The sequence below is a fragment of the Nerophis lumbriciformis genome, linkage group LG21 (genome assembly GCF_033978685.3).
Source record: "Nerophis lumbriciformis linkage group LG21, RoL_Nlum_v2.1, whole genome shotgun sequence".
Classification (NCBI taxonomy): Eukaryota; Metazoa; Chordata; class Actinopteri; order Syngnathiformes; family Syngnathidae; genus Nerophis; species Nerophis lumbriciformis.
The window spans coordinates 40755281-40780141 of NC_084568.2; the positions used below are offsets into that span (position 1 = coordinate 40755281).

Consider the following 24861-nt stretch of genomic DNA (forward strand, 5'->3'; position numbering starts at 1 on the left):
GCCACTTTGGCATCTTTGGGCCACTGGTGCAACTTGAATCCGTCCCTGTTCGTGTTGTTACACCCTCCGACAACACACCGACGAGGCATGATGTCTCCAAGGTACGGAAAACAGTCGAAAAAACGGAAAATAACAGAGCTGATTTGACTCGGTGTTTGTAATGCGTTTGAGAAAATGGCGGATTGCTTCCGAGAGCAAATACCGTATTTTCCGCACCATAAGGCGCCCTGGGTTATAAGCCGCGCCTTCAATGAACGGCATATTTCAAAACTTTGTCCACCTATAAGCCGCCCCGTGTTGTAAGCCGCATCTAACTGCGCTAAAGGAATGTCAAAAAAACAGTCAAATAGGTCAGTCAAACTTTAATAATATATTAAAACCAGCGTGATGTGGGCGCGCATGGAATCGTATATCAACATGGATGAAGCTGCGTGAAAAAAGCCACCCGGCCTCTTCGCGTAAACTTAAACTTACCTTAACCACTCGCTCATCTTTTCTTCATCCATCCCTTCGAGTTAGCTTTTATGATGACGCCGGCTGGAAAGGTCTCTTTTGGCAAGGTCTTCCTTTTGAATATCACCATGGGTGGAAGTTTCTGGCCATTAGCATGGCAAGCTAGAACCACAGTGAAGGATGACTTCTCATTCCCTGTGGTGCGAATATTCACCGTACGTGCTCCCGTTGTATCCACAGTGCGGTTCACAGGAATATCAATTGCTGTGAAATAGTAATCCGTGTGCGGATGGAGAGATTGCGTCTTTTCATGAACCGGATCCCTGTCGTTTAGTAGGAGCCATTTTGTGGTCTTTACAGATGTAAACACACAAAGGAAATGAAACGTACGGTAATATCCGCGCGCTTTTTCTTCTTCTACGCGGGCGGGTGGTTGCTTACAGTAGAAGAAGAAGCGCTTCCTGTTCTATGGGGGCGGGTGCTTACCTTGGCGGTTGCTTGCGTAGAAGAAGAAGCGCTTCCTGTTCTACCGGGAAAAAAGATGGCGGCTGTTTACCGTAGTTACGAGACCGAAACTTTATGAAAATGAATCTTAATATTTATCCATATATAAAGCGCACCGGGTTATAAGGCGCACTGTCAGCTTTTGAGAAAATTTGTGGTTTTTAGGTGCGCCTTATAGTGCGGAAAATACGGTAATAGAAAGGCGTTTAATTCGCCAAAATTCACCCATTTAGAGTTCGGAAATCGGTTAAAAAAATATATGGTCTTTTTTCTGCAACATCAAGGTATATATTGACGCTTACATAGGTCTGGTGATAATGTTCCCCTTTAAATAAAGCAGAGTGTAAAAATGATTGAATCACTCCATTCTGAGTAAAACGTAGTCACGTCATTTCGTCCGAGAAGGTAAGAGGTCAGGGTATAAAATACATTGGAAAGTGAGCGCCCTCTAGGCGTCTGTGTACATATTGCAAACAGCCTCGTTTACACTTTATTCATTCATTCACTCCGTCAGTGAGTCCAACACCATAACCATATGGAACAATGGCAAAGGGATACCAGTGGTGGAGCACAAGGATGAGAAAATGTACGTCCCAGCTCTCATTTTTGGCCACCTGCTCACCTCCAGCAACTACGATGATGATGAGAAAAAGGTGACAGGTGAGAAGAGACATTACATATGATTGCCATTGTTGATGAAATCTGATAAATGTTTGATTACATCTCCTGCTTTATTCATTTCCCAGGTGGGAGGAATGGCTATGGTGCCAAACTTTGCAACATTTTTAGTACCAAGTTCACTGTGGAAACAGCCTGCAAAGAGTACAGACACAGTTTCAAACAGGTGGGAAATACATGTCCAATATGTGTTGGATATTGTAGGTTTACCTCTTTACAACGCCATGAATATCATGTTATGGTATGGTTATTGTAACAGAGAGATGATGTTAAATAATATCCAGAATGAATTAGTCAAGTATTTGATATAGCAAGCATTGTGGTTATGTTTCCATGAAACAAACACATTTAAAAAGTACTTATTATGGGCCTGATTTACTAAAACTTGATAGCACACTAAACTTGTGAGCAGAGGATTGCATCACGTTAGGTTGTACGGTATACCGGTACTGGTATAGTACCGCGCTACTAATGAATCATATTCGGTACTATACCGCCTCTGAAAAGTACCACTTGTCGTTAATAATGTTGACATAATAATAGGTGTATAAATGACAAAATATGTTACTGCATACGTCAGCAAACTAATTAGGAGCCTTTGTTTGTTTACTTACTACTAAAAGAAAAGTTGTCTGATATGTTAACTATTTTTTTAAAGGACAAACTTGTAATAATAAACATATGTTTAATGTACCCTAAGATTTTTTGTTAACTAATGCCAATAATGCCATTTTTTGTGGTCCCCTTTATTTCTCAAAAAAATCGAAATACATTATGGTACCGGTACTAAAATATTGGTATTGGGACAACTAGGGGTGTAACGGTACGTGTATTTGTATTGAACCGTTTCGGTACAGGGGTTTCGGTTCGGTTCGGAGGTGTACCGAGCGAGTTTCCACACGAACATATTAAGTAGCTGCCTCCGCTTCCTTCTGCCTTTGTCTCTGTCAGTCCTCTACACAGCACCCAGCATTGTCCCACCCACACAACCATCTGATTGGTTACAAACAGAGCGGTAACAGCCAATCAGCAGTGCGTATTCAGAGCGCTTGTAGTCAGTGCTTAGCGTTTAGCAGGTAAGCATCAGGCAGTGGACTCTCCCCAAATTATAATAAACACCTCCCAGTCAACTCCATGGTGTTCAGGGATGAATAGTCTCTCCTATTGCTATTGTACCATTTTTTCAGCTATAGTTACATTAATCATTAGTACCGTATTTTCCGCACCATAAGCCGCCCCGTGTTATAAGCCGCGCCTTCAATGAACGGCATATTTCAAAACTTTGTCTACCTATAAGCCGCCCCGTGTTATAAGCCGCATCTAACTGCGCTAAAGGAATGTCAAAAAAACAGTCAGATAGGTCAGTTAAACTTTAATAATATATTAAAAACCAGCGTTCTAACAACTCTGTTCACTCCCAAAATGTACGGTAATGTGCAAATGTGCAATCACAAACATAGTAAAATTCAAAATAGTGCAGAGCAATAGCAATAACTTAATGTTGCTCGAACGTTAATGTCACAACACACAAAATAAACATAACACTCACTTTCTGAAGTTATTCTTCATTCATAAATCCCTCGAATTCTTCTCCTACGGTGTCCGAATTAAAAAGTTGGGCTAATTACGGGATCCAAAATGGCCGGCTCCGTCTCGTCGAAGTCATCAGAGTCAGTGTCGCTGTTGTTTTTCCAGCAGTTCCGTGAATCCTGCCTTCCGGAAAGTTCGGACCACAGTTGAGACCGAAATATCCGCCCAGGCATTTACGATCCACTGGCAGATGTTGGCGTATGTCGTCCGGCGCTGTCTCCCTGTCTTAGTGAATGTGTGTTCGCCTTCGGTCATCCATTGTTCCCACGCCGTTCGCAGTCATGCTTTAAATGCCTTGTTGACACCAATATCGAGCGGTTGGAGTTCTTTGGTTAATCCACCCGGAATGACGGCGAGTGTTGTATTTGTGTGCTTCACTTGTTTTTTGACACCATCTGTGATGTGGGCGCGCATGGAGTCGTATATCAACATGGACGGAGCTGCGTGAAAAAAGCCACCCGGCCTCTTCGCGTAAACTTCCCTTAACCACTCGCTCATCTTTTCTTCATCCATCCATCCCTTCGAGTTAGCTTTTATGATGACGCCGGCTGGAAAGTTCTCTTTTGGCAAGGTCTTCCTTTTGAATATCACCATGGGTGGAAGTTTCTGGCCATTAGCATGGCAAGCTAGAACCACAGTGTGTCGCTTAGTAGGAGCCATTTTGTGGTCTTTACAGATGTAAACACACAAAGGAAATGAAACGTAATACCCGCGCGCTTCTTCTTCTATGGGGGCGGGTGCTTACCTTGGCGTAGAAGAAGAAGCACTTCCTCTTCTACGGGGAAAAAAGATGGCGGCTGTTTACCGTAGTTGCGAGACCTAAACTTTATGAAAATGAATCTTAATATTAATCCATATATAAAGCGCACCGGGTTATAAGCCGCACTGTCAGCTTTTGAGTAAATTTGTGGTTTTTAGGTGCGGCTAATAGTGCGGAAAATACGGTAATGCAGCAGCCTAGTTTTGACTGGCAGGGTCCCTGCTATCACATGTTGATAAAAATATAACATTTGCATAATAAATCAACTACAGGCTTCCCAAATGCTGTAATAAATTAAGCATGATGAGTTGACTTGAAACTGTTTAATGTTGCACTTTTTATATGTAGAAGAAAAGTTTTGTCATTTTATTTAATCTGAGCAACAACCTGAGGCAGTTTAATGTTGATTAACGTGGGCAGAATTATTATAGTGTTCCCAATGTTAAAAGGATAAAGCCATTGTTTACAAATTTGGTAAATAAATAACCAAAAATTTTTATATTTTGTTGTTTTCTTATTGTAACGAAAATGAACCGAACCGTGACCTCTAAACCGAGGTACGTACCGAACCGAAATTTTTGTGTACCGTTACACCCCTCGGGACAACCCTACATCACATAAATAAACAAAATCGAGAGCATAATTCATTGGGCGTCTCTGCCTTCATGAATATGAGGAATATATGCTAATAATTAGAACGCCTGCAATACTGGGAGGAGGAGATGCAAATATAATTATTTAACGCTCACAATGTGATTTATGAGGCCTGAAACTGTACGGCAGCCGCTGTTTGCGTCCATATTTGAAATCTGCATGCAATCTGGCACAATTACGCCCAAATGGCTCAGAAGGAGCGATGGCTGCATAATAACGGAGAGAGAGACAATCCATGTTCATGTCGACGATGGACAAGAACATGGATTCATGAACACGAACGACTGAAATAGAAATATTTAACCTAGAATTTATTCCAACAATTCCATCTTTGAGCTGAGGGATGATTTGGTATTTTATTGATATATCTTCGATAGGAAAAAATGTCATGCAATGCAATTCCTTGTGGCTGGATCATTCCAGTGCATCACATATCCAGTGTTGTACCAAACACACGGGTTTGCGTCTCCCTGAGCGCACCTTCGGCGTGCTAAAAATAGGTTCTGTCGTCTACTATTGCAGTTAATGTGGTACAGATGATAGTTTTGTGCTGCATGTTCCACAACAAAGGTTGGAGCATGTTGGCATGTAGGCCTATGTGCAGTAATTGAGTGTTTCCATGGTGACACACAAAATCATCATTTAAAATATGGCACTAGGGATGTCCCGATCCAGGTTTTTGCACTTCCGATCCGATACCGATATTGTTTTTGTACTTCCGATCCGATACCGATACTGACCGATACCGATACTGGCCTATCCGAGCATGTATTAAAGTTTAAAGTTATTTAGCCTACTTAGTTGTCAGAATCATGTTGAAAAGGGTTTTAGTACTCTTGATAACAACTAGCCAGCTGAATTAGGGGAGTTTGAATAATACACAATGGTTGGTAACAAGAAACTGACCTGTTTATTCAAGGATAAACACAAAATAGACAAAATTATACATGACAAACAGAAATGGCATCATTGAACTAGGGCTGGGCGATATGGCCTTTTTTTAATATTGCGATATTTTAAGGCCATATTGCGATTCACGATATACAGGTAAAAGCCAGTAAATTAGAATATTTTGAAAAACTTGATTTATTTCAGTAATTGCATTCAAAAGGTGTAACTTGTACATTATATTTATTCATTGCACACAGACTGATGCATTCAAATGTTTATTTCATTTAATTTTGATGATTTGAAGTGGCAACAAATGAAAATCCAAAATTCCGTGTGTCACAAAATTAGAATATTACTTAAGGCTAATACAAAAAAGGGATTTTTAGAAATGTTGGCCAACTGAAAAGTATGAAAATGAAAAATATGAGCATGTACAATACTCAATACTTGGTTGGAGCTCCTTTTGCCTCAATTACTGCGTTAATGCGGCGTGGCATGGAGTCGATGAGTTTCTGGCACTGCTCAGGTGTTATGAGAGCCCAGGTTGCTCTGATAGTGGCCTTCAACTCTTCTGCGTTTTGGGGTCTGGCATTCTGCATCTTCCTTTTCACAATACCCCACAGATTTTCTATGGGGCTAAGGTCAGGGGAGTTGGCGGGCCAATTTAGAACAGAAATACCATGGTCCGTAAACCAGGCACGGGTAGATTTTGCGCTGTGTGCAGGCGCCAAGTCCTGTTGGAACTTGAAATCTCCATCTCCATAGAGCAGGTCAGCAGCAGGAAGCATGAAGTGCTCTAAAACTTGCTGGTAGACGGCTGCGTTGACCCTGGATCTCAGGAAACAGAGTGGACCGACACCAGCAGATGACATGGCACCCCAAACCATCACTGATGGTGGAAACTTTACACTAGACTTCAGGCAACGTGGATCCTGTGCCTCTCCTGTCTTCCTCCAGACTCTGGGACCTCGATTTCCAAAGGAAATGCAAAATTTGCATGGTTGGGTGATGGTTTGGGGTGCCATGTCATCTGCTGGTGTCGGTCCACTCTGTTTCCTGAGATCCAGGGTCAACGCAGCCGTCTACCAGCAAGTTTTAGAGCACTTCATGTGAGAAGGAGACAGAAGAAGGAGTGAGAAGAGCCTGTAGTGCAATGCCAGCAGCTAAAAGCAACTGCGTGAGAATCCACAGACCTGTGGATGTGTTGAAGGTGTGCTGGAAAATGCGGAACGGAAATAGGGAGCAGCAGAAAAATGGAATGTATTATTTAAATCTGTGCGTTGGAAAACACGGATCGGAGTTTTTTTTAATAAACTGGATCAGGATCGGCATTTTCCCATGCCTTGCCGAAACGCATTTTTTGGCAAATATCGGCGGCCGATCCGATCCAAATATCGGATCGGGACATCCCTACTTTGCACACACTATTTAGTACTTATTATTTGAATCTTAGTAGAGCAGACTCAAGTGTACAAAATACACCTGTCACACAAACACTTAATTCAAACCTCTATGGAATAGAAACTAGAACGGCAAGGAACTACAATTCACTACCACACGTACTAGAAACTGCTACAAGTACTATGACTACATTACTACATACTTAACATTTATTATTCTGGATATTTTTCTTACCTTATAATAAAGGTAGTAGAAAAAGTGTGTGCTGATCAGTTGTCTGCACTGTCCATAGCATGAGCGCTAACGAAAAGTCCTACAGTGATGATTGTGTGTGTTACATGTGCTGTACAAGACGTGGCAGAACAACATGAGCAAATCCTCCGAGCCCAAGATCAAGTTTTTCGATGGCGATGACTTCACCTGCGTGACGTTCCAGCCAGACTTGTCCAAGTTCAAGATGGAGAAACTGGACAAGGATATAGTGGCACTTCTTACTCGCAGAGCATACGATGTGGCTGGCTCCTGCAAAGGCGTTAAAGTCACCTTGAATGGGAAAAAGTTGCCTGTAAGTCACAGTCGAACATATTTGAATTGTCTGTAAGTCACAGTCGTACATATTTAAATTGCCTGTAAGTCACAGTCGAGCATATTTGAATTGCTGATAAGTCACAGTCGTACTTATTTAAATTGCCTATAAGTCACAGTCGTACATATTTAAATTGCCTCTAAATCACAGTCGAGCATATTTGAATCGCCTGTAAGTCACAGTCGTACATATGTAAGTCAGTCATACATATTCAAATTACCTGTAAGTCACAGTCGTACATATTTAAATTACCTGTAATTCACAGTCGTACATATTCAAATTGCCTGTAAGTCACAGTCGTACATATTGAAAGTACCTGTAATTCACAGTCGTTTATATTGAAATTACCTTTAAATCACAGTCGTACATATTGAAATTACCTGTAATTCACAGTCGTACATATTGAAATTACCTGTAAGTCACAGTCGTACATATTTAAATTGCCTGTAAGTCACAGTCAAGCATATTTGAATTGCCGATAAGTCACAGTCGTACTTATTTAAATTGCCTATAAGTCAGTCACAGTCGTACATATTTAAATTGCCTGTAAATCACAGTCGAGCATATTTGAATCGCCTGTAAGTCACAGTCGTACATATGTAAGTCAGTCATACATATTCAAATTACCTGTAAGTCACAGTCGTACATATTTAAATGACCTGTAATTCACAGTCGTACATATTCAAATTGCCTGTAAGTCACAGTCGTACATATTGAAAGTACCTGTAATTCACAGTCGTTTATATTGAAATTACCTTTAAATCACAGTCGTACATATTGAAATTACCTGTAATTCACAGTCGTACATATTGAAATTACCTGTAAGTCACAGTCGTACATATTTAAATTGTCTGTAATTCACAGTCGTACATATTGAAATTACCTGTAATTCACAGTCGTACATATTTAAATTGCCTGTAAGTCACAGTCATACATATTTAAATTGCCTGTAAGTCACAGTCATACATATTTAAGTTGCCTGTAAATCACAGTCGTACATATTTAAATGACCTGTAAGTCACAGTCGAACATATTTAAATGACCTGTAAGTCACAGTCGTACATATTTAAGTTACCTGTAAGTCACAGTCGTACATATTGAAATTACCTGTAAGTCACAGTCGTACATATTTAAATTGCCTGTAATTCACAGTCGTACATATTGAAATTACCTGTAATTCACAGTCGTACATATTGAAATTACCTGTAATTCACAGTTGTACATAAAATTACCTGTAAGTCACAGTCGTACATATTTAAGTTGCCTGTAAATCACAGTCGTACATATTTAAGTTGCCTGTAAATAACAGTAGTACATATTTAAATTACCTGTAAGTCACAGTCGTACATATTTAAATGACCTGTAATTCACAGTCGTACATATTGAAATTGCCTGTAATTCACAGTCGTACATATTGAAATTACCTGTAAGTCACAGTCGTACATATTGAAATTACGTGTAATTCACAGTCGTACATATTGAAATTACCTGTAAATCACAGTCCTACATATTGAAATTACGTGTAATTCACAGTCGTACATATTGAAATTACCTGTAAGTCAGTCGTACATATTTAAATTGCCTGTAATTCACAGTCGTACATATTCAAATTACCTGTAATTCACAGTCGTACATATTGAAATTACCTGTAAGTCACAGTCGTACATATTGACATTGCCAGTAATTCACAGTTGTACATAAAATTACCTGTAAGTCACAGTCGTACATATTTAAATTGCCTATAAGTCACAGTCGTACATATTTAAATTGCCTATAAGTCACAGTCGTACATATTTAAATTGCCTGTAAATCACAGTCGAGCATATTTGAATCGCCTGTAAGTCACAGTCGTACATATGTAAGTCAGTCATACATATTCAAATTACCTGTAAGTCACAGTCGTACATATTTAAATTACCTGTAATTCACAGTCGTACATATTCAAATTGCCTGTAAGTCACAGTCGTACATATTGAAAGTACCTGTAATTCACAGTCGTTTATATTGAAATTACCTTTAAATCACAGTCGTACATATTGAAATTACCTGTAATTCACAGTCGTACATATTGAAATTATCTGTAAGTCACAGTCGTACATATTTAAATTGCCTGTAAGTCACAGTCAAGCATATTTGAATTGCCGATAAGTCACAGTCGTACTTATTTAAATTGCCTATAAGTCAGTCACAGTCGTACATATTTAAATTGCCTGTAAATCACAGTCGAGCATATTTGAATCGCCTGTAAGTCACAGTCGTACATATGTAAGTCAGTCATACATATTCAAATTACCTGTAAGTCACAGTCGTACATATTTAAATGACCTGTAATTCACAGTCGTACATATTCAAATTGCCTGTAAGTCACAGTCGTACATATTGAAAGTACCTGTAATTCACAGTCGTTTATATTGAAATTACCTTTAAATCACAGTCGTACATATTGAAATTACCTGTAATTCACAGTCGTACATATTGAAATTACCTGTAAGTCACAGTCGTACATATTTAAATTGTCTGTAATTCACAGTCGTACATATTGAAATTACCTGTAATTCACAGTCGTACATATTTAAATTGCCTGTAAGTCACAGTCATACATATTTAAATTGCCTGTAAGTCACAGTCATACATATTTAAGTTGCCTGTAAATCACAATCGTACATATTTAAATGACCTGTAAGTCACAGTCGAACATATTTAAATTACCTGTAAGTCACAGTCGTACATATTTAAGTTACCTGTAAGTCACAGTCGTACATATTGAAATTACCTGTAAGTCACAGTCGTACACATTTAAATTGCCTGTAATTCACAGTCGTACATATTGAAATTACCTGTAATTCACAGTCGTACATATTGAAATTACCTGTAATTCACAGTTGTACATAAAATTACCTGTAAGTCACAGTCGTACATATTTAAGTTGCCTGTAAATCACAGTCGTACATATTTAAGTTGCCTGTAAATCACGGTAGTACATATTTAAATTACCTGTAAGTCACAGTCGTACATATTTAAATGACCTGTAATTCACAGTCGTACATATTGAAATTGCCTGTAATTCACAGTCGTACATATTGAAATTACCTGTAAGTCACAGTCGTACATATTGAAATTACGTGTAATTCACAGTCGTACATATTGAAATTACCTGTAAATCACAGTCGTACATATTGAAATTACGTGTAATTCACAGTCGTACATATTGAAATTACCTGTAAGTCACAGTCGTACATATTTAAATTGCCTGTAATTCACAGTCGTACATATTCAAATTACCTGTAATTCACAGTCGTACATATTGAAATTACCTGTAAGTCACAGTCGTACATATTGACATTGCCAGTAATTCACAGTTGTACATAAAATTACCTGTAAGTCACAGTCGTACATATTTAAATTGCCTATAAGTCACAGTCGTACATATTTAAATTGCCTATAAGTCACAGTCGTACATATTTAAATTGCCTGTAAATCACAGTCGAGCATATTTGAATCGCCTGTAAGTCACAGTCGTACATATGTAAGTCAGTCATACATATTCAAATTACCTGTAAGTCACAGTCGTACATATTTAAATTACCTGTAATTCACAGTCGTACATATTCAAATTGCCTGTAAGTCACAGTCGTACATATTGAAAGTACCTGTAAGTCACAGTCATACAATTTGAAATTGCCAGTAATTCACAGTTGTACATAAAATTACCTGTAAGTCACAGTCGTACATATTTAAATTGCCTGTAAATCACAGTCGTACATATTTAAATTACCTGTAAGTCACAGTCGCACATATTTAAATTACCTGTAATTCACAGTCGTACATATTCAAATTGCCTGTAAGTCACAGTCGTACATATTGAAAGTACCTGTAAGTCACAGTCATACATATTGAAATTGCCAGTAATTCACAGTTGTACATAAAATTACCTGTAAGTCACAGTCGTACATATTTAAATTGCCTGTAAATCACAGTCGTACATATTTAAATTACCTGTAAGTCACAGTCGCACATATTTAAATTACCTGTAAGTCACAGTCGTACATATTTAAGTTGCCTGTAAATCACAGTCGTACATATTTAAATTACCTGTAAGTCACAGTCGCACATATCTAAATTACCTGTAAGTCACAGTCGTACATATTTAAATGACCTGTAAGTCACAGTTGTACATATTTAAGTTACCTGTAAGTCACAGTCGTACAATTTCAAATGACCTGTAAGTCACAGTCGAACATATTTAAGTTACCTGGAAGTCACAGTCGTACATATTGAAATTACCTGTAAATCACAGTCGTACATATTGAAATTGCCAGTAATTCACAGTTGTACATAAAATTACCTGTAAGTCACAGTCGTACATATTTAAATTACCTGTAAGTCACAGTCGTATATATTTAAATTACCTGTAAGTCACAGTCGTACATATTTAAGTTACCTGTAAGTCACAGTCGTACAATTTCAAATTACCTGTAAGTCACAGTCGAACATATTTAAGTTACCTGTAAGTCACAGTCGTACATATTTAAGTTACCTGTAATTCACAGTCGTACATATTGAAATTACCTGTAAGTCACAGTCGTACATATTTAAATTGCCTGTAATTCACAGTCGTACATATTGAAATTACCTGTAAGTCCAGTCATACATATTGAAATTGCCAGTAATTCACAGTTGTACATACAATTACCTGTAAGTCACAGTCGTACATATTTAAATTGCCTGTAAGTCACAGTCGTACATATTTAAGTTGCCTGTAAGTCACAGTCGTACAATTTCAAATGACCTGTAAGTCACAGTCGAACATATTTAAGTTACCTGGAAGTCACAGTCGTACATATTGAAATTACCTGTAAATCACAGTCGTACATATTGAAATTGCCAGTAATTCACAGTTGTACATAAAATTACCTGTAAGTCACAGTCGTACATATTTAAATTACCTGTAAGTCACAGTCGTATATATTTAAATTACCTGTAAGTCACAGTCGTACATATTTAAGTTACCTGTAAGTCACAGTCGTACAATTTCAAATTACCTGTAAGTCACAGTCGAACATATTTAAGTTACCTGTAAGTCACAGTCGTACATATTTAAGTTACCTGTAATTCACAGTCGTACATATTGAAATTACCTGTAAGTCACAGTCGTACATATTTAAATTGCCTGTAATTCACAGTCGTACATATTGAAATTACCTGTAAGTCCAGTCATACATATTGAAATTGCCAGTAATTCACAGTTGTACATACAATTACCTGTAAGTCACAGTCGTACATATTTAAATTGCCTGTAAGTCACAGTCGTACATATTTAAGTTGCCTGTAAGTCACAGTCGTACAATTTCAAATGACCTGTAAGTCACAGTCGAACATATTTAAGTTACCTGTAAGTCACAGTCGAACATATTTAAGTTACCTGTAAGTCACAGTCGTACATATTTAAGTTACCTGTAAGTCACAGTCGGATATATTTAAGTTACCTGTAAGTCACAGTCGTACATATTCAAATGACCTGTAAGTCACGGTTGAACATATTCAAATTGCCTGTAATTCACAGTCGTACATACTGTATTTAAATTGCCTGTAATTCACAAACTTTACAAATGTAATTTATATTTATATGTATAAGATTTGTCTGTAACTTCTCTTTCCTTTGCTTTTACACACCACCATGTTAAGGATGCCATTGTTTGAAAAGTTACAAACATTTGGAGTAATCTCACTGATGTGTTTGTGTAAACTTCTGATTTGCATGTAGCAAGGTGCTGTGTCGAGGTTTCAACCTAACCTGTCTTCGCTCACTCCAGGTTAATGGCTTCCGCAGCTACGTGGAGCTTTACGTGAAAGACAAACTGGATGAGACCGGCGTAGCCCTGAAGGTGGTGCACGAACATGTCAACGAGCGATGGGAGGTTTGCCTCACAATGAGCGAGAAAGGATTCCAACAAATCAGCTTTGTCAACAGCATCGCCACTACTAAGGTATGTGCACGTAGCCCATCTGTTTCCATGTACACATGATTCTCTTTGGCCATTTGTCACAGATTGCTGAGTGGGTTTCATTTCTGTGGCTGACAAGTTTTTTTGTCTACTGCTTTAAAAGAAAACTGCACTTTTTTTGGAATTTTGCCCATCATCCTCAATTCCTATGTCAAGACAAGAACACACATCTTTCCCTTTTCTTTAAATTATGAATTGCGAAAAAAAAATGATAGCGAGAGGCAGCTAACAATACACGTAATGGGGATTGATAGGGATTGGTACCCAGTAGAAATGTCCGATAATGGCTTTTTGCCGATATTGTCCAACTCTTAATTACCGATTCCGATATCAACCGATACCGATACATACAGTCGTGGAATTAACACATTATGATGCCTAATTTTGTTGTGATGCCTGGATGCATTAAACAATGTAACAAGGTTTTCCAAAATAAATCAACTCACTGCCATATTTATTATTGAAGTCACAAAGTGCAGTATTTTTTTTAACATGCCTCAAAACAGCAGCTTGGAATTTGGGACATGCTCTCCCTGAGAGCATGAGGAGGTTGAGGTGGGCGGGGTATTGGGGGTAGCAGGGGGTGTATATTGTAGCGTCCCCCGGAAGAGTTAGTGCTGCAAGGGGTCCTGGGTATTTGTTATGTTGTGTTTATGTTGTGTTACGGTGCGGATGTTCTCCTGAATTGTGTTTGTCATTCTTGTTTGGTGTGGGTTCACAGTGTGGCGCATATTTGTAACAGTGTTAAAGTTGTTTGTACGGCCACCCTCAGTGTGACCTGTATGGCTGTTGACCAAGTATGCGTTTGCATTCACTTGTGTGTGTGAAAAGCCGTAGATATTATGTAATTGGACCGGCACGCAAAGGCAGTGCCTTCTCCCTACGTCCGTGTACACAGCCAGCGGCGTTTTAAAAAGTCATACATTTTACTTTTTGAAACCGATACCGATATTTTCCGAACCGATACCGATAATTTCCGATATTTCATTTTATCGGACATCTGTAGTACCCAGGCTTTCCCGCAGATTGCCAATATACATGTGGCATAGGGGGCATGGCTACGAGGGTGGCTAATATGACATCATGATAATGACGTCATGATCAATGTAATTGGCAATTATGCACATATTTTCTTTAAAAAGGCTAAACAATTTTTTTTACATACAAAACCTGTGAAGTTGGCATGTTGTGTAAATGGTAAATAAAAACAGAATACATCCATCCATCCATCCATTTTCTACCGCTTGTCCCTTTCGGGGTCGCGGGGGGTGCTGGAGCCTATCTCAGCTGCATTCGAGCGGAAGGCGGGGTACACCCTGGACAAGTCGCCACCTCAACACATCCTTTTTAACCTACATTCAATTGAATAGACTGCAGAGACAGGATATTTAACGTTCAAACTGGAAAACGTTGTTATTTTTTGCAAATATTAGCTCAATTGGAATTTGATGCCTGCAACATGTTTCAAAAAAGCTGGCACAAGTGGCAAAAAAGACTGAGAAAGTTGAGGAATGCTCTTCAAACACTTATTTGGAACATCCCACAGGTGAACAGGCTAGTTGGGAACAGGTGGGTGCCATGATTGGGTATAAAAGCAGCTTCCATGAAATGCTCAGTCATTCACAAACAAGGACGGGGCGAGGGTCACCACACAAATGCGTGAGCAAATTGTCCAACAATTTAAGAACTACATTTGTCAACCAGCTATTGCAAGGAATTTAGGGATTTCACCATCTACGGTCTGTAATATCATCTAAAGGTTCAGAGAATCCAGAGAAATCACTGCACATACGCGGCAAGGCCGCAAACCAACATTAAATGCCTGAGACCTTCGATCCCTTAGGCGGTACTGCATCAAAAACCGACATCAGTGTGTAAAGGATATCACCACCTGGGCTCAGGAACACTTCAGAAAACCACTGTCAGTAACTACAGTTGGTCGCTACATCTGTAAGTGCAAGTTAAAACTCTACTATGCAAAGCCAAAGCCATTTATCAACAACACCCAGAAAAGCCGCCAGCTTCACTGGGTCCAAGCTCATCTAAGATGGACTGATGCAAAGTGGAAAAGTGTTCTGTGGTCTGACGAGTCCACATTTCAAATTGTTTTTGGAATCTGTGGACGTTGTGTCCTCCGGACCAAAGAGCAAAAGAACCATCCGGACTGTTATTGGCGCAAAGTTCAAAAGTGAATCAGTGAAGTGAATTATATTTATATAGCACTTTTCTCTAGTGACTCAAAGCGTTTTACATAGTGAAACCCAATATCTAAGTTACATTTAAACCAGTGTGGGTGACACTGGGAGCAGGTGGGTAAAGTGTCTTGCCCAAGGACACAACGGCAGTGACTAGGATGGCGGAAGCGGGGATCGAACCTGGAACTCAAGTTGCTGGCACGGCCACTCTACCAACCGAGCTATAACGCCCCGGTAAAAAGCCAGCATCTATGATGGTATGGGGGTGTATTAGTGCCCAAGGCATGGGTAACTTACACATCTGTGAAGGCACCATTAATGTACATACAGGTTTTGGAGCAACATATTGTTTGTTGCCCTCCAAGCAACGTCTTTTTCATGGACGCCCCTGCTTATTTCAGCAAGATGATGCCAAGCCACATTCTGCATGTGTTAAAACAGCATGGCTTCATAGTAAGAGTGCGGGTACTAGACTAGCCTGCATGTAGTCCAGACCTGTCCCCCATTTAAAATGTGTGGCACATTATGAAGCCTAAAACTCCACAAAGGAGACCCCGGACTGTTTGAACAACTTAAGCTGTACATCAAGCAAGAATGGGAAAGAATTCCACTTCAAAAATGTGTCTCCTCAGTTCCCAAACCTTTACTGAGTGTTGTTAAAAGGAAAGGCCATGTGACAACTTTTTTGCAATGTGTTGCTGCTAGAGATGTCGCCGATAAATGCTTTAAAATGTTGTATCGGAAATTATCGGTGTCGGTTTCAAAATTATCGGTATCGGTTTCAAAAAGTAAAATATATGACTTTTTAAAATGCCGCTGTGTACACGGACTGAGGGAGAAGTACAGAGCGCCAATAAACCTTACAGGCACTGTCTTTGCGTGCCGGCCCAATCACATAATATCTACGGCTTTTCACACACACGAGTGAATGCAATTCATACTTGGTCAACAGCCATACAGGTCACACTGAGGGTGGCCGTACAAACAACTTTAACACTGTTACAAATATGCGCCACACTGTGAACCCACACCAAACAAGAATGACAAACACATATCAGGAGAACATCCGCACCGTAACACAACAGAACAAATACCCAGAACCCCTTGCAGCACTAACCCTTCCGGGACGCTACAATATACACCCCCCCACCCCAACCCCGCCCACCTCAACCTTCTCATGCTCTCTCAGGGAGAGCATGTCCCAAATTCCAAGCTGCTGTTTTGAGGCATGTTAAAAAAAATACTGCACTTTGTGACTTCAATAATAAATATGGCAGTGCCATGTTGGCATTTTTTCCCATAACTTGAGTTGATTTATTTTGGAAAACCTTGTTACATTGTTTAATGCATCCAGCGAGGCATCACAACAAAATTAGGCATAATAATGTGTTAATTCCAACACTGTATATATCTGTATCGGTTTATATCAGAATCGGTAATTAAGAGTTGGACAATATCGGAATATCGGATATCGGCAAAAAAGCCATTATCGGACATCTCTAGTTGCTGCTATTAAATTCTAAGTTAATGATTATTTGCAAAAAAAAATGTGTTTCTCATTTCGAACATCAAGTATCTTGTCTTTGCAGTCTATTCAATTGAATATAAGTTGAAAAGGATTTACAAATCATCATATTCTCTTTTTATTTACCATTTACCGTATTTTCCGCACCATAAGGCGCCCTGGGTTATAAGCCGCGCCTTCAATGAACGGCATATTTCAAAACTTTGTCCACCTATAAGCCGCCCCGTGTTATAAGCCGCATCTAACTGCGCTAAAGGAATGTCAAAAAAACAGTCAAATAGGTCAGTCAAACTTTAATAATATATTAAAAACCAGCGTGATGTGGGCGCGCATGGAGTCGTATATCAACATGGACGGAGCTGCGTGAAAAAAGCCACCCGGCCTCTTCGCGTAAACTTACCTTAACCACTCGCTCATCTTTTCTTCATCCATCCCTTCGAGTTAGCTTTTATGATGACGCCGGCTGGAAAGGTCTCTTTTGGCAAGGTCTTCCTTTTGAATATCACCATGGGTGGAAGTTTCTGGCCATTAGCATGGCAAGCTAGAACCACAGTGAAGGATGACTTCTCATTCCCTGTGGTGCGAATATTCACCGTACGTGCTCCCGTTGTATCCACAGTGCGGTTCACAGGAATATCAAAAGTCAGTGGAACCTCGTCCATGTTGATAATGTTCTCTGGCCGGATCTTTTTTTCAGCTATCTTGTTTTTACAATATGCACGGAAAGTAGCCAGCTTTTCTTGAAAGTCTTTAGGCAGTTGCTGTGAAATAGTAGTCCGTGTGCGGATGGAGAGATTGCGTCTTTTCATGAACCGGAAACCTGTCGCCATTTTGTGGTCTTTACAGATGTAAACACACAAAGGAAATGAAACGTAATATCCGCGCGCTTCTTCTTCTTCTACGTGGGCGGGTGGTTGCTTACAGTAGAAGAAGAAGCGCTTCCTGTTCTATGGGGGCGGGTGCTTACCTTGGCGGTTGCTTGCGTAGAAGAAGAAGCACTTCCTCTTCTACGGGGAAAAAAGATGGCGGCTGTTTACCGTAGTTGCGAGACCGAAACTTTATGAAAATGAATCTTAATATTAATCCATATATAAAGCGCACCGGGTTATAAGCCGCACTGTCAGCTTTTGAGTAAATTTGTGGTTTTTAGGTGCGGCTAATAGTGCGGAAAATACGGTACACAAGGTGAAAACTTCACAAGTTTTGGCTTTTGTACATTGAAGCTGCCGTCTTCCCCAAGTATACAGATGGAAGCATGTTTGTAAGTCCAAAGTTATGTTTCAGGGCGGCAGGCACACTGACTATGTGGTGGATCAAATCGTGTCCAAGCTTATTGAAGTGGTGAAGAAGAAAAACAAGGCAGGCGTGTCCGTCAAACCTTTCCAGGTGAAACTGTACTGATTTTAAGATACCTTCCATTTATTACTTTGTGTGTCACTAACTTCTTTATCTGCTTGTCATGAATGCTGTAGGTTAAGAACCATATTTGGGTTTTCGTGAATGCACTGATTGAGAATCCAAGCTTTGACTCCCAGACCAAAGAAAACATGACACTCCAGACAAAGAGCTTTGGTTCCAAATGCCTTCTCTCCGACAAGTTTGTCAAGGCTGTAAGGACTTTTTTAGCTGCTCACATACACCATCATGAAAACTGTGCCAGCCAACAAAAGTCTGTCATCTGTCATCCACAGGCAACCAATTGTGGGATTGTCGAGAGCATCCTCAACTGGGTGAAGTTCAAAGCTCAAATACAGTTGAATAAAAAGTGCTCATCAGTGAAGCACAGCAAAATCAAAGGCATTCCCAAGCTAGATGATGCCAACGACGCTGGTAGGTGAAGTGTTGCCTCACAGGCCATGTCCACACCAACACTGATGTTGTCATAAAGTCACATTTCCCTACAAAAGTTCACATGAAAACACATTCACTGACTGTCAGGGGTATTTTCCCACCTTGCATATTTATGATATGTTAAATGTACAACATTGTTTGAAAGACAAAAATCTGCATTTGCATGGAGACTATGACACAGAAAAACAGACCTTTGTGAAAGATGTGTGCTGGTGTGGACATATTGTCTGTCATATGGTGTTAAACCACTGCATTGTCGTTTGTGGAGCTGACAAAGAACTTGACTTTCCCTTTCTAGGTCAGCTTTCATTGTGATAATGTTGATATACAGGTAAAAGCCAGTAAATTAGAATATTTTGAAAAACTTGATTTATTTCAGTAATTGCATTCAAAAGGTGTAACTTGTACATTATATTTATTCATTGCACACAGACTGATGCATTCAAATGTTTATTTCATTTAATTTTGATGATTTGAAGTGGCAACAAATGAAAATCCAAAATTCCGTGTGTCACAAAATTAGAATATTACTTAAGGCTAATACAAAAAAGGGATTTTTAGAAATGTTGGCCAACTGAAAAGTATGAAAATGAAAAATATGAGCATGTACAATACTCAATACTTGGTTGGAGCTCCTTTTGCCTCAATTACTGCGTTAATGCGGCGTGGCATGGAGTCGACGAGTTTCTGGCACTGCTCAGGTGTTATGAGAGCCCAGGTTGCTCTGATAGTGGCCTTCAACTCTTCTGCGTTTTTGGGTCTGGCATTCTGCATCTTCCTTTTCACAATACCCCACAGATTTTCTATGGGGCTAAGGTCAGGGGAGTTGGAAACTTTACACTAGACTTCAGGCAACGTGGATCCTGTGCCTCTCCTGTCTTCCTCCAGACTCTGGGACCTCGATTTCCAAAGGAAATGCAAACCAAACCAACCCAACCCAAACCATGATGGTTTGGGGTGCCATGTCATCTGCTGGTGTCGGTCCACTCTGTTTCCTGAGATCCAGGGTCAACGCAGCCGTCTACCAGCAAGTTTTAGAGCACTTCATGCTTCCTGCTGCTGACCTGCTCTATGGAGATGGAGATTTCAAGTTCCAACAGGACTTGGCGCCTGCACACAGCGCAAAATCTACCCGTGCCTGGTTTACGGACCATGGTATTTCTGTTCTAAATTGGCCCGCCAACTCCCCTGACCTTAGCCCCATAGAAAATCTGTGGGGTATTGTGAAAAGGAAGATGCAGAATGCCAGACCCAAAAACGCAGAAGAGTTGAAGGCCACTATCAGAGCAACCTGGGCTCTCATAACACCTGAGCAGTGCCAGAAACTCATCGACTCCATGCCACGCCGCATTAACGCAGTAATTGAGGCAAAAGGAGCTCCAACCAAGTATTGAGTATTGTACATGCTCATATTTTTCATTTTCATACTTTTCAGTTGGCCAACATTTCTAAAAATCCCTTTTTTGTATTAGCCTTAAGTAATATTCTAATTTTGTGACACACGGAATTTTAGATTTTCATTTGTTGCCACTTCAAATCATCAAAATTAAATGAAATAAACATTTGAATGCATCAGTCTGTGTGCAATGAATAAATATAATGTACAAGTTACACCTTTTGAATGCAATTACTGAAATAAATCAAGTTTTTCAAAATATTCTAATTTACTGGCTTTTACCTGTATATATGTATATATATATACATATATTGTATGTATGTATATATGTATGTACAGTACAGGCCAAAAGTTTGGACACAACTTCCCCTCATTCCATGCGTTTTCTTTATTTTCATAACTATTTACATTGTAGATAGTCACATCAAAACTATGAATGAACACATGTGGAGTTGAAGGTGAAATAACTGAAAACATGTTTTGTATTCTAGTTTCTTCAAAATAGCCACCCTTTGCTCTGATTACGGCTTTGCACACTCTTGGCATTCTCTCCATGAGCTTCAAGCACACCTGTGAGGTGAAAACCATTTCAGGTGACGACTACCTCTTAAAGCCCATGAAGAGAATGCCAAGAGTGTGCAAAGCAGTAATCAAATCAAATCAAATCAACTTTATTTATAAAGCACATTTAAAATTTACCACAGGGGTAGCCAAAGTGCTGTACAATGAACAGGTTAAAAGATAAAACGAGTACCGAGCAAACACAACACAACACAAACAGAACACGATAAAAAATAAATAATTAAAATAGAATAAATAAAAACATAGAAACATAAAAACAGGTTCACAGCAGGTGTATTATGGGGCGCCATTGCAGGATGGATATCACTCAGTGTTAAAAGCCATGGAATAAAAGTATGTTTTTAAGAGAGATTTAAAAACAGGAAGAGAGGAGGCTTGTCTAACACTCAGGGGTAGGTCGTTCCAGAGCTTGGGAGCAGCAACGGCGAAAGCTCTGTCACCTCTAAGCTTCAGCCTTGTGTCAGGGACCGTCAACAGCAGCTGATCGGCTGATCTTAAGGATCGGGTGGGGGCAGTAAGGCTGAAGGAGGTCGGAGAGATAGGTTGGCGCGAGGTTGTTTAATCAGAGTAAAGGGTGGCTATTTTGAAGAAACTAGAATATAAAACATGTTTTCAGTTATTTCACCTTTTTTTGTTAAGTACATAACTCCACATGTGTTCATTCATAGTTTTGATGTGACAATCTACAATGTAAATAGTCATGAAAATAAAGAAAACACATTGAATGAGATGTGTCCAAACTTTTGGCCTGTACTGTATATATATATGTGTGTGTGTGTGTGTGTGTGTGTGTGTGTGCGTGTGTGTGTGTGTGTGTGTGTATAAATGTATGTATATATGTGTGTGTGTGTGTGTATGTATATATATATATATATATATATATATATATATACATATATATACATATGTTTGTGTGTGTATATGTGTGTGTGTATATAAATATGTATATATATATATATAAATATGTTTCTGTGTGTGTGTATTAGAGATGCGCGGTTTGCGGGCACAACCGCGGAGTCCGCGGATTATCCGCGGATCGGGCGGATGAAATTTAAAAAAATTAGATTTTATCCGCGGGTCGGGTCGGGTCGGGTCGGGCGGTGGAAATTAAAAAAAATTAGATTTTAAATAGATTCAGGCGGGTGGCAGTTAAACCAATTGGGAAATATATATACATAGTTAAATGTTGTTACCCACATACGAAAAACGAGCAGGCACCTGCAGCATATGCCACAACAGAAGAAAAAAAAAAGAGAGATGGACACTTTTACGGAGTGGAGAAGGCCCCTGACGCCTCGCCGGGGTCCGGGACCGAGGCCCCCTCCCCCGAGAGGGCCCCACCGGGAGCCGTAGCTGAGGCGATCCGCGAGAAGGGCCCGACGCACGTCCAGGGTCACCACCGCACCGACACCCCGCCTCGTCCGCCTTCGCCGCGGCCGGCGTCACGCGCAGCAGGTAAGCAGCTTACCTGCCCGCCACCCCTGTTGCCGGGGGCGCGTAACAGGGGTCACTCCGCGCGCAGTGCGCTCACGAAAGGGGTGGGGCTCACCCTGGTTGATATAGACAGCAGCTAGGACGGTGGCCATGGAAGTCGGAACCCGCTAAGGAGTGTGTAACAACCCACCTGCCGAATCAACTAGCCCTGAAAATGGATGGCGCTGGAGCGTCGGGCCCATATACCCGGCCGTCGCCGGCAGCGAGACGCGCTTGGAGGTGCGCTCAGCGCGGCTCCCATATGATTGCGCACTGGTGTGCGTCTGGGTCGTGACAGCGTGGCACGCGAATGTCTGTGCTGCATTGGATCAGTCTACTTTCTTTAACAGGCAAAAGCTTTATAACCTCACTAATGCCTTGCATCGTCTATATTAGATATATAACAATGGGCGGGTGCGGTTCTGATCAAATGTTAGATCGGGTGGATGGCGGATGGTTGACGACTTTCTGATGCGGTTGCGGATGAAATAATTGCCTATCCGCGCATCTCTAGTGTGTATATATAAATATGTGTATGTATATATATATATATATATATATATATATATATATATATATATATATATATATATATATATATATATATATATATATATATATATATATATATATATATATATATATGTGTGTGTGTGTGTGTGTGTGTGTGTGTGTGTGTGTGTGTGTATATATACAGTATATATGTATGTAAGATGTATGTATATATGTATATCCACATTATAGTCATTGCTGAAGATACCAACTAAACAAATAACAAGGGCTTTGTCTTCTTCCCATGAATATGAAAGGTGGTAAACACTCCTCCGAGTGCACGCTTATCCTCACTGAGGGAGATTCAGCCAAGTCTCTGGCTGTATCAGGACTTGGAGTCATTGGGCGTGATCGCTATGGCGTGTTCCCACTGAGAGGAAAGATCCTCAACGTGCGAGAAGCTACGCACAAGCAGGTATGCATCTGGTGACATCTAACCTGCACCAAAAAGACAAGTTTTCATAGAAAAGCCCTTTAAGTGCTCACATTTTATGTGGACAAAAGTAGGTGGCCATGTGTGTGGATGTGGATTGAAGTGGACAGTTTATAATAGGAAGAGCACGGTGGACCAGGACTTGATGGGTTGTACAGCACTTTAAAAAATGTGTGTGCAAACAGTCGGTTTAAAATAATAACAGTTACAAGAATACTTTGTACTTGCTATTTGTGTGGATTTTTTAAAATATGATATTGATGGGGATTTTATATTTAAACCTAATATCTACCTTTCTTTTACTCACAGATCATGGAAAATGCTGAAATCAATAACATCATCAAAATTGTTGGCCTCCAGTACAAAAAAAGCTATGAAGATTCCGAGTCCCTGAGAAGCCTGCGCTATGGCAGGATCATGATCATGACGGATCAGGTGGATGTCATTTATGATGTTGCATGTATTGTTCTATTAGCTCCTTACATTAGTATTTTATTTCACCAGTTCACAAACTCGCTGAGATGAATGACATATTATGTTAGCGACCTGGATGAGTGGCAGCAGCACAACATCTAACATGTCACAGACAGGGACTAGTTACACTTGCAGACATATGAAACATCAGCACCAAAGGAATCCTTTCACAGAGATTTCAAAATAATCAAAGCAGCTCTCCAACATGCAGTTTGATTGCTGTTCCACATCTTTTTTTGGCCTTAAATGACAGTCAGGACTTTATTCTAAAGTAAAGATCAAGTCTGAGTTTTAGTTCCTCATCAGACACTGAATATGAAGTACTGTTAAGATATTTCTACGATGACACTTGCTCTATTGTTGAGTGGTCATACATACTAGTGTGCCGCGGCTGTGAGATACAGTCTGGTGTGTCGTGGGAGATTATCTAATTTCACCTATTTGGGTTAAAAATATTTTTTGCAAACCAGTAATTATAGTCTGCAAATGATGTGTTATTGTTGAGTGTCGGTGCTGTCTTGAACTCGGCAGAGTAACCGTGTAATACTCTTCTATATCAGTAGGTGGCAGCCGGTAGCTAATTGCTTTGTAGATGTCGGAATGCGGGAGGCAGTGTGCAGGTAAAAAGGTGTCTAATGCTTAAACCAAAAATAAACAAAAGGTGAGTGTCCCTAAGAAAAGGCATTGAAGCTTAGGGAAGGCTATGCAGAACGAAACTACAACTGAACTGGCTACAAAGTAAACAAAAACAGAATGCTGGACGACAGCAAAGACTTACTGTGGAGCAAAGACGGCGTCCACAATGTACATCCGAACATGACATGACAATCAACAATGTCCTTACACTGCAAAAAGTCA

At 40.0% G+C, this 24861-nt stretch overlaps 1 protein-coding gene across 1 annotated transcript in view; it reads left to right on the forward strand.

Annotated features, from left to right (window-relative positions):
• top2b (DNA topoisomerase II beta) overlaps positions 1 to 24861 on the forward strand; it is a 124187-nt gene that overhangs the window by 17450 nt on the left and 81876 nt on the right. The window contains exons 5-13 of the mRNA XM_061982366.2: positions 1472 to 1617; positions 1704 to 1801; positions 7284 to 7496; positions 13331 to 13504; positions 18527 to 18628; positions 18715 to 18852; positions 18934 to 19072; positions 23354 to 23511; positions 23839 to 23964. Of these exons, the coding sequence (XP_061838350.1) occupies positions 1472 to 1617; positions 1704 to 1801; positions 7284 to 7496; positions 13331 to 13504; positions 18527 to 18628; positions 18715 to 18852; positions 18934 to 19072; positions 23354 to 23511; positions 23839 to 23964 (1294 nt within the window). The remainder of the gene's footprint in view (positions 1 to 1471; positions 1618 to 1703; positions 1802 to 7283; positions 7497 to 13330; positions 13505 to 18526; positions 18629 to 18714; positions 18853 to 18933; positions 19073 to 23353; positions 23512 to 23838; positions 23965 to 24861) is intronic.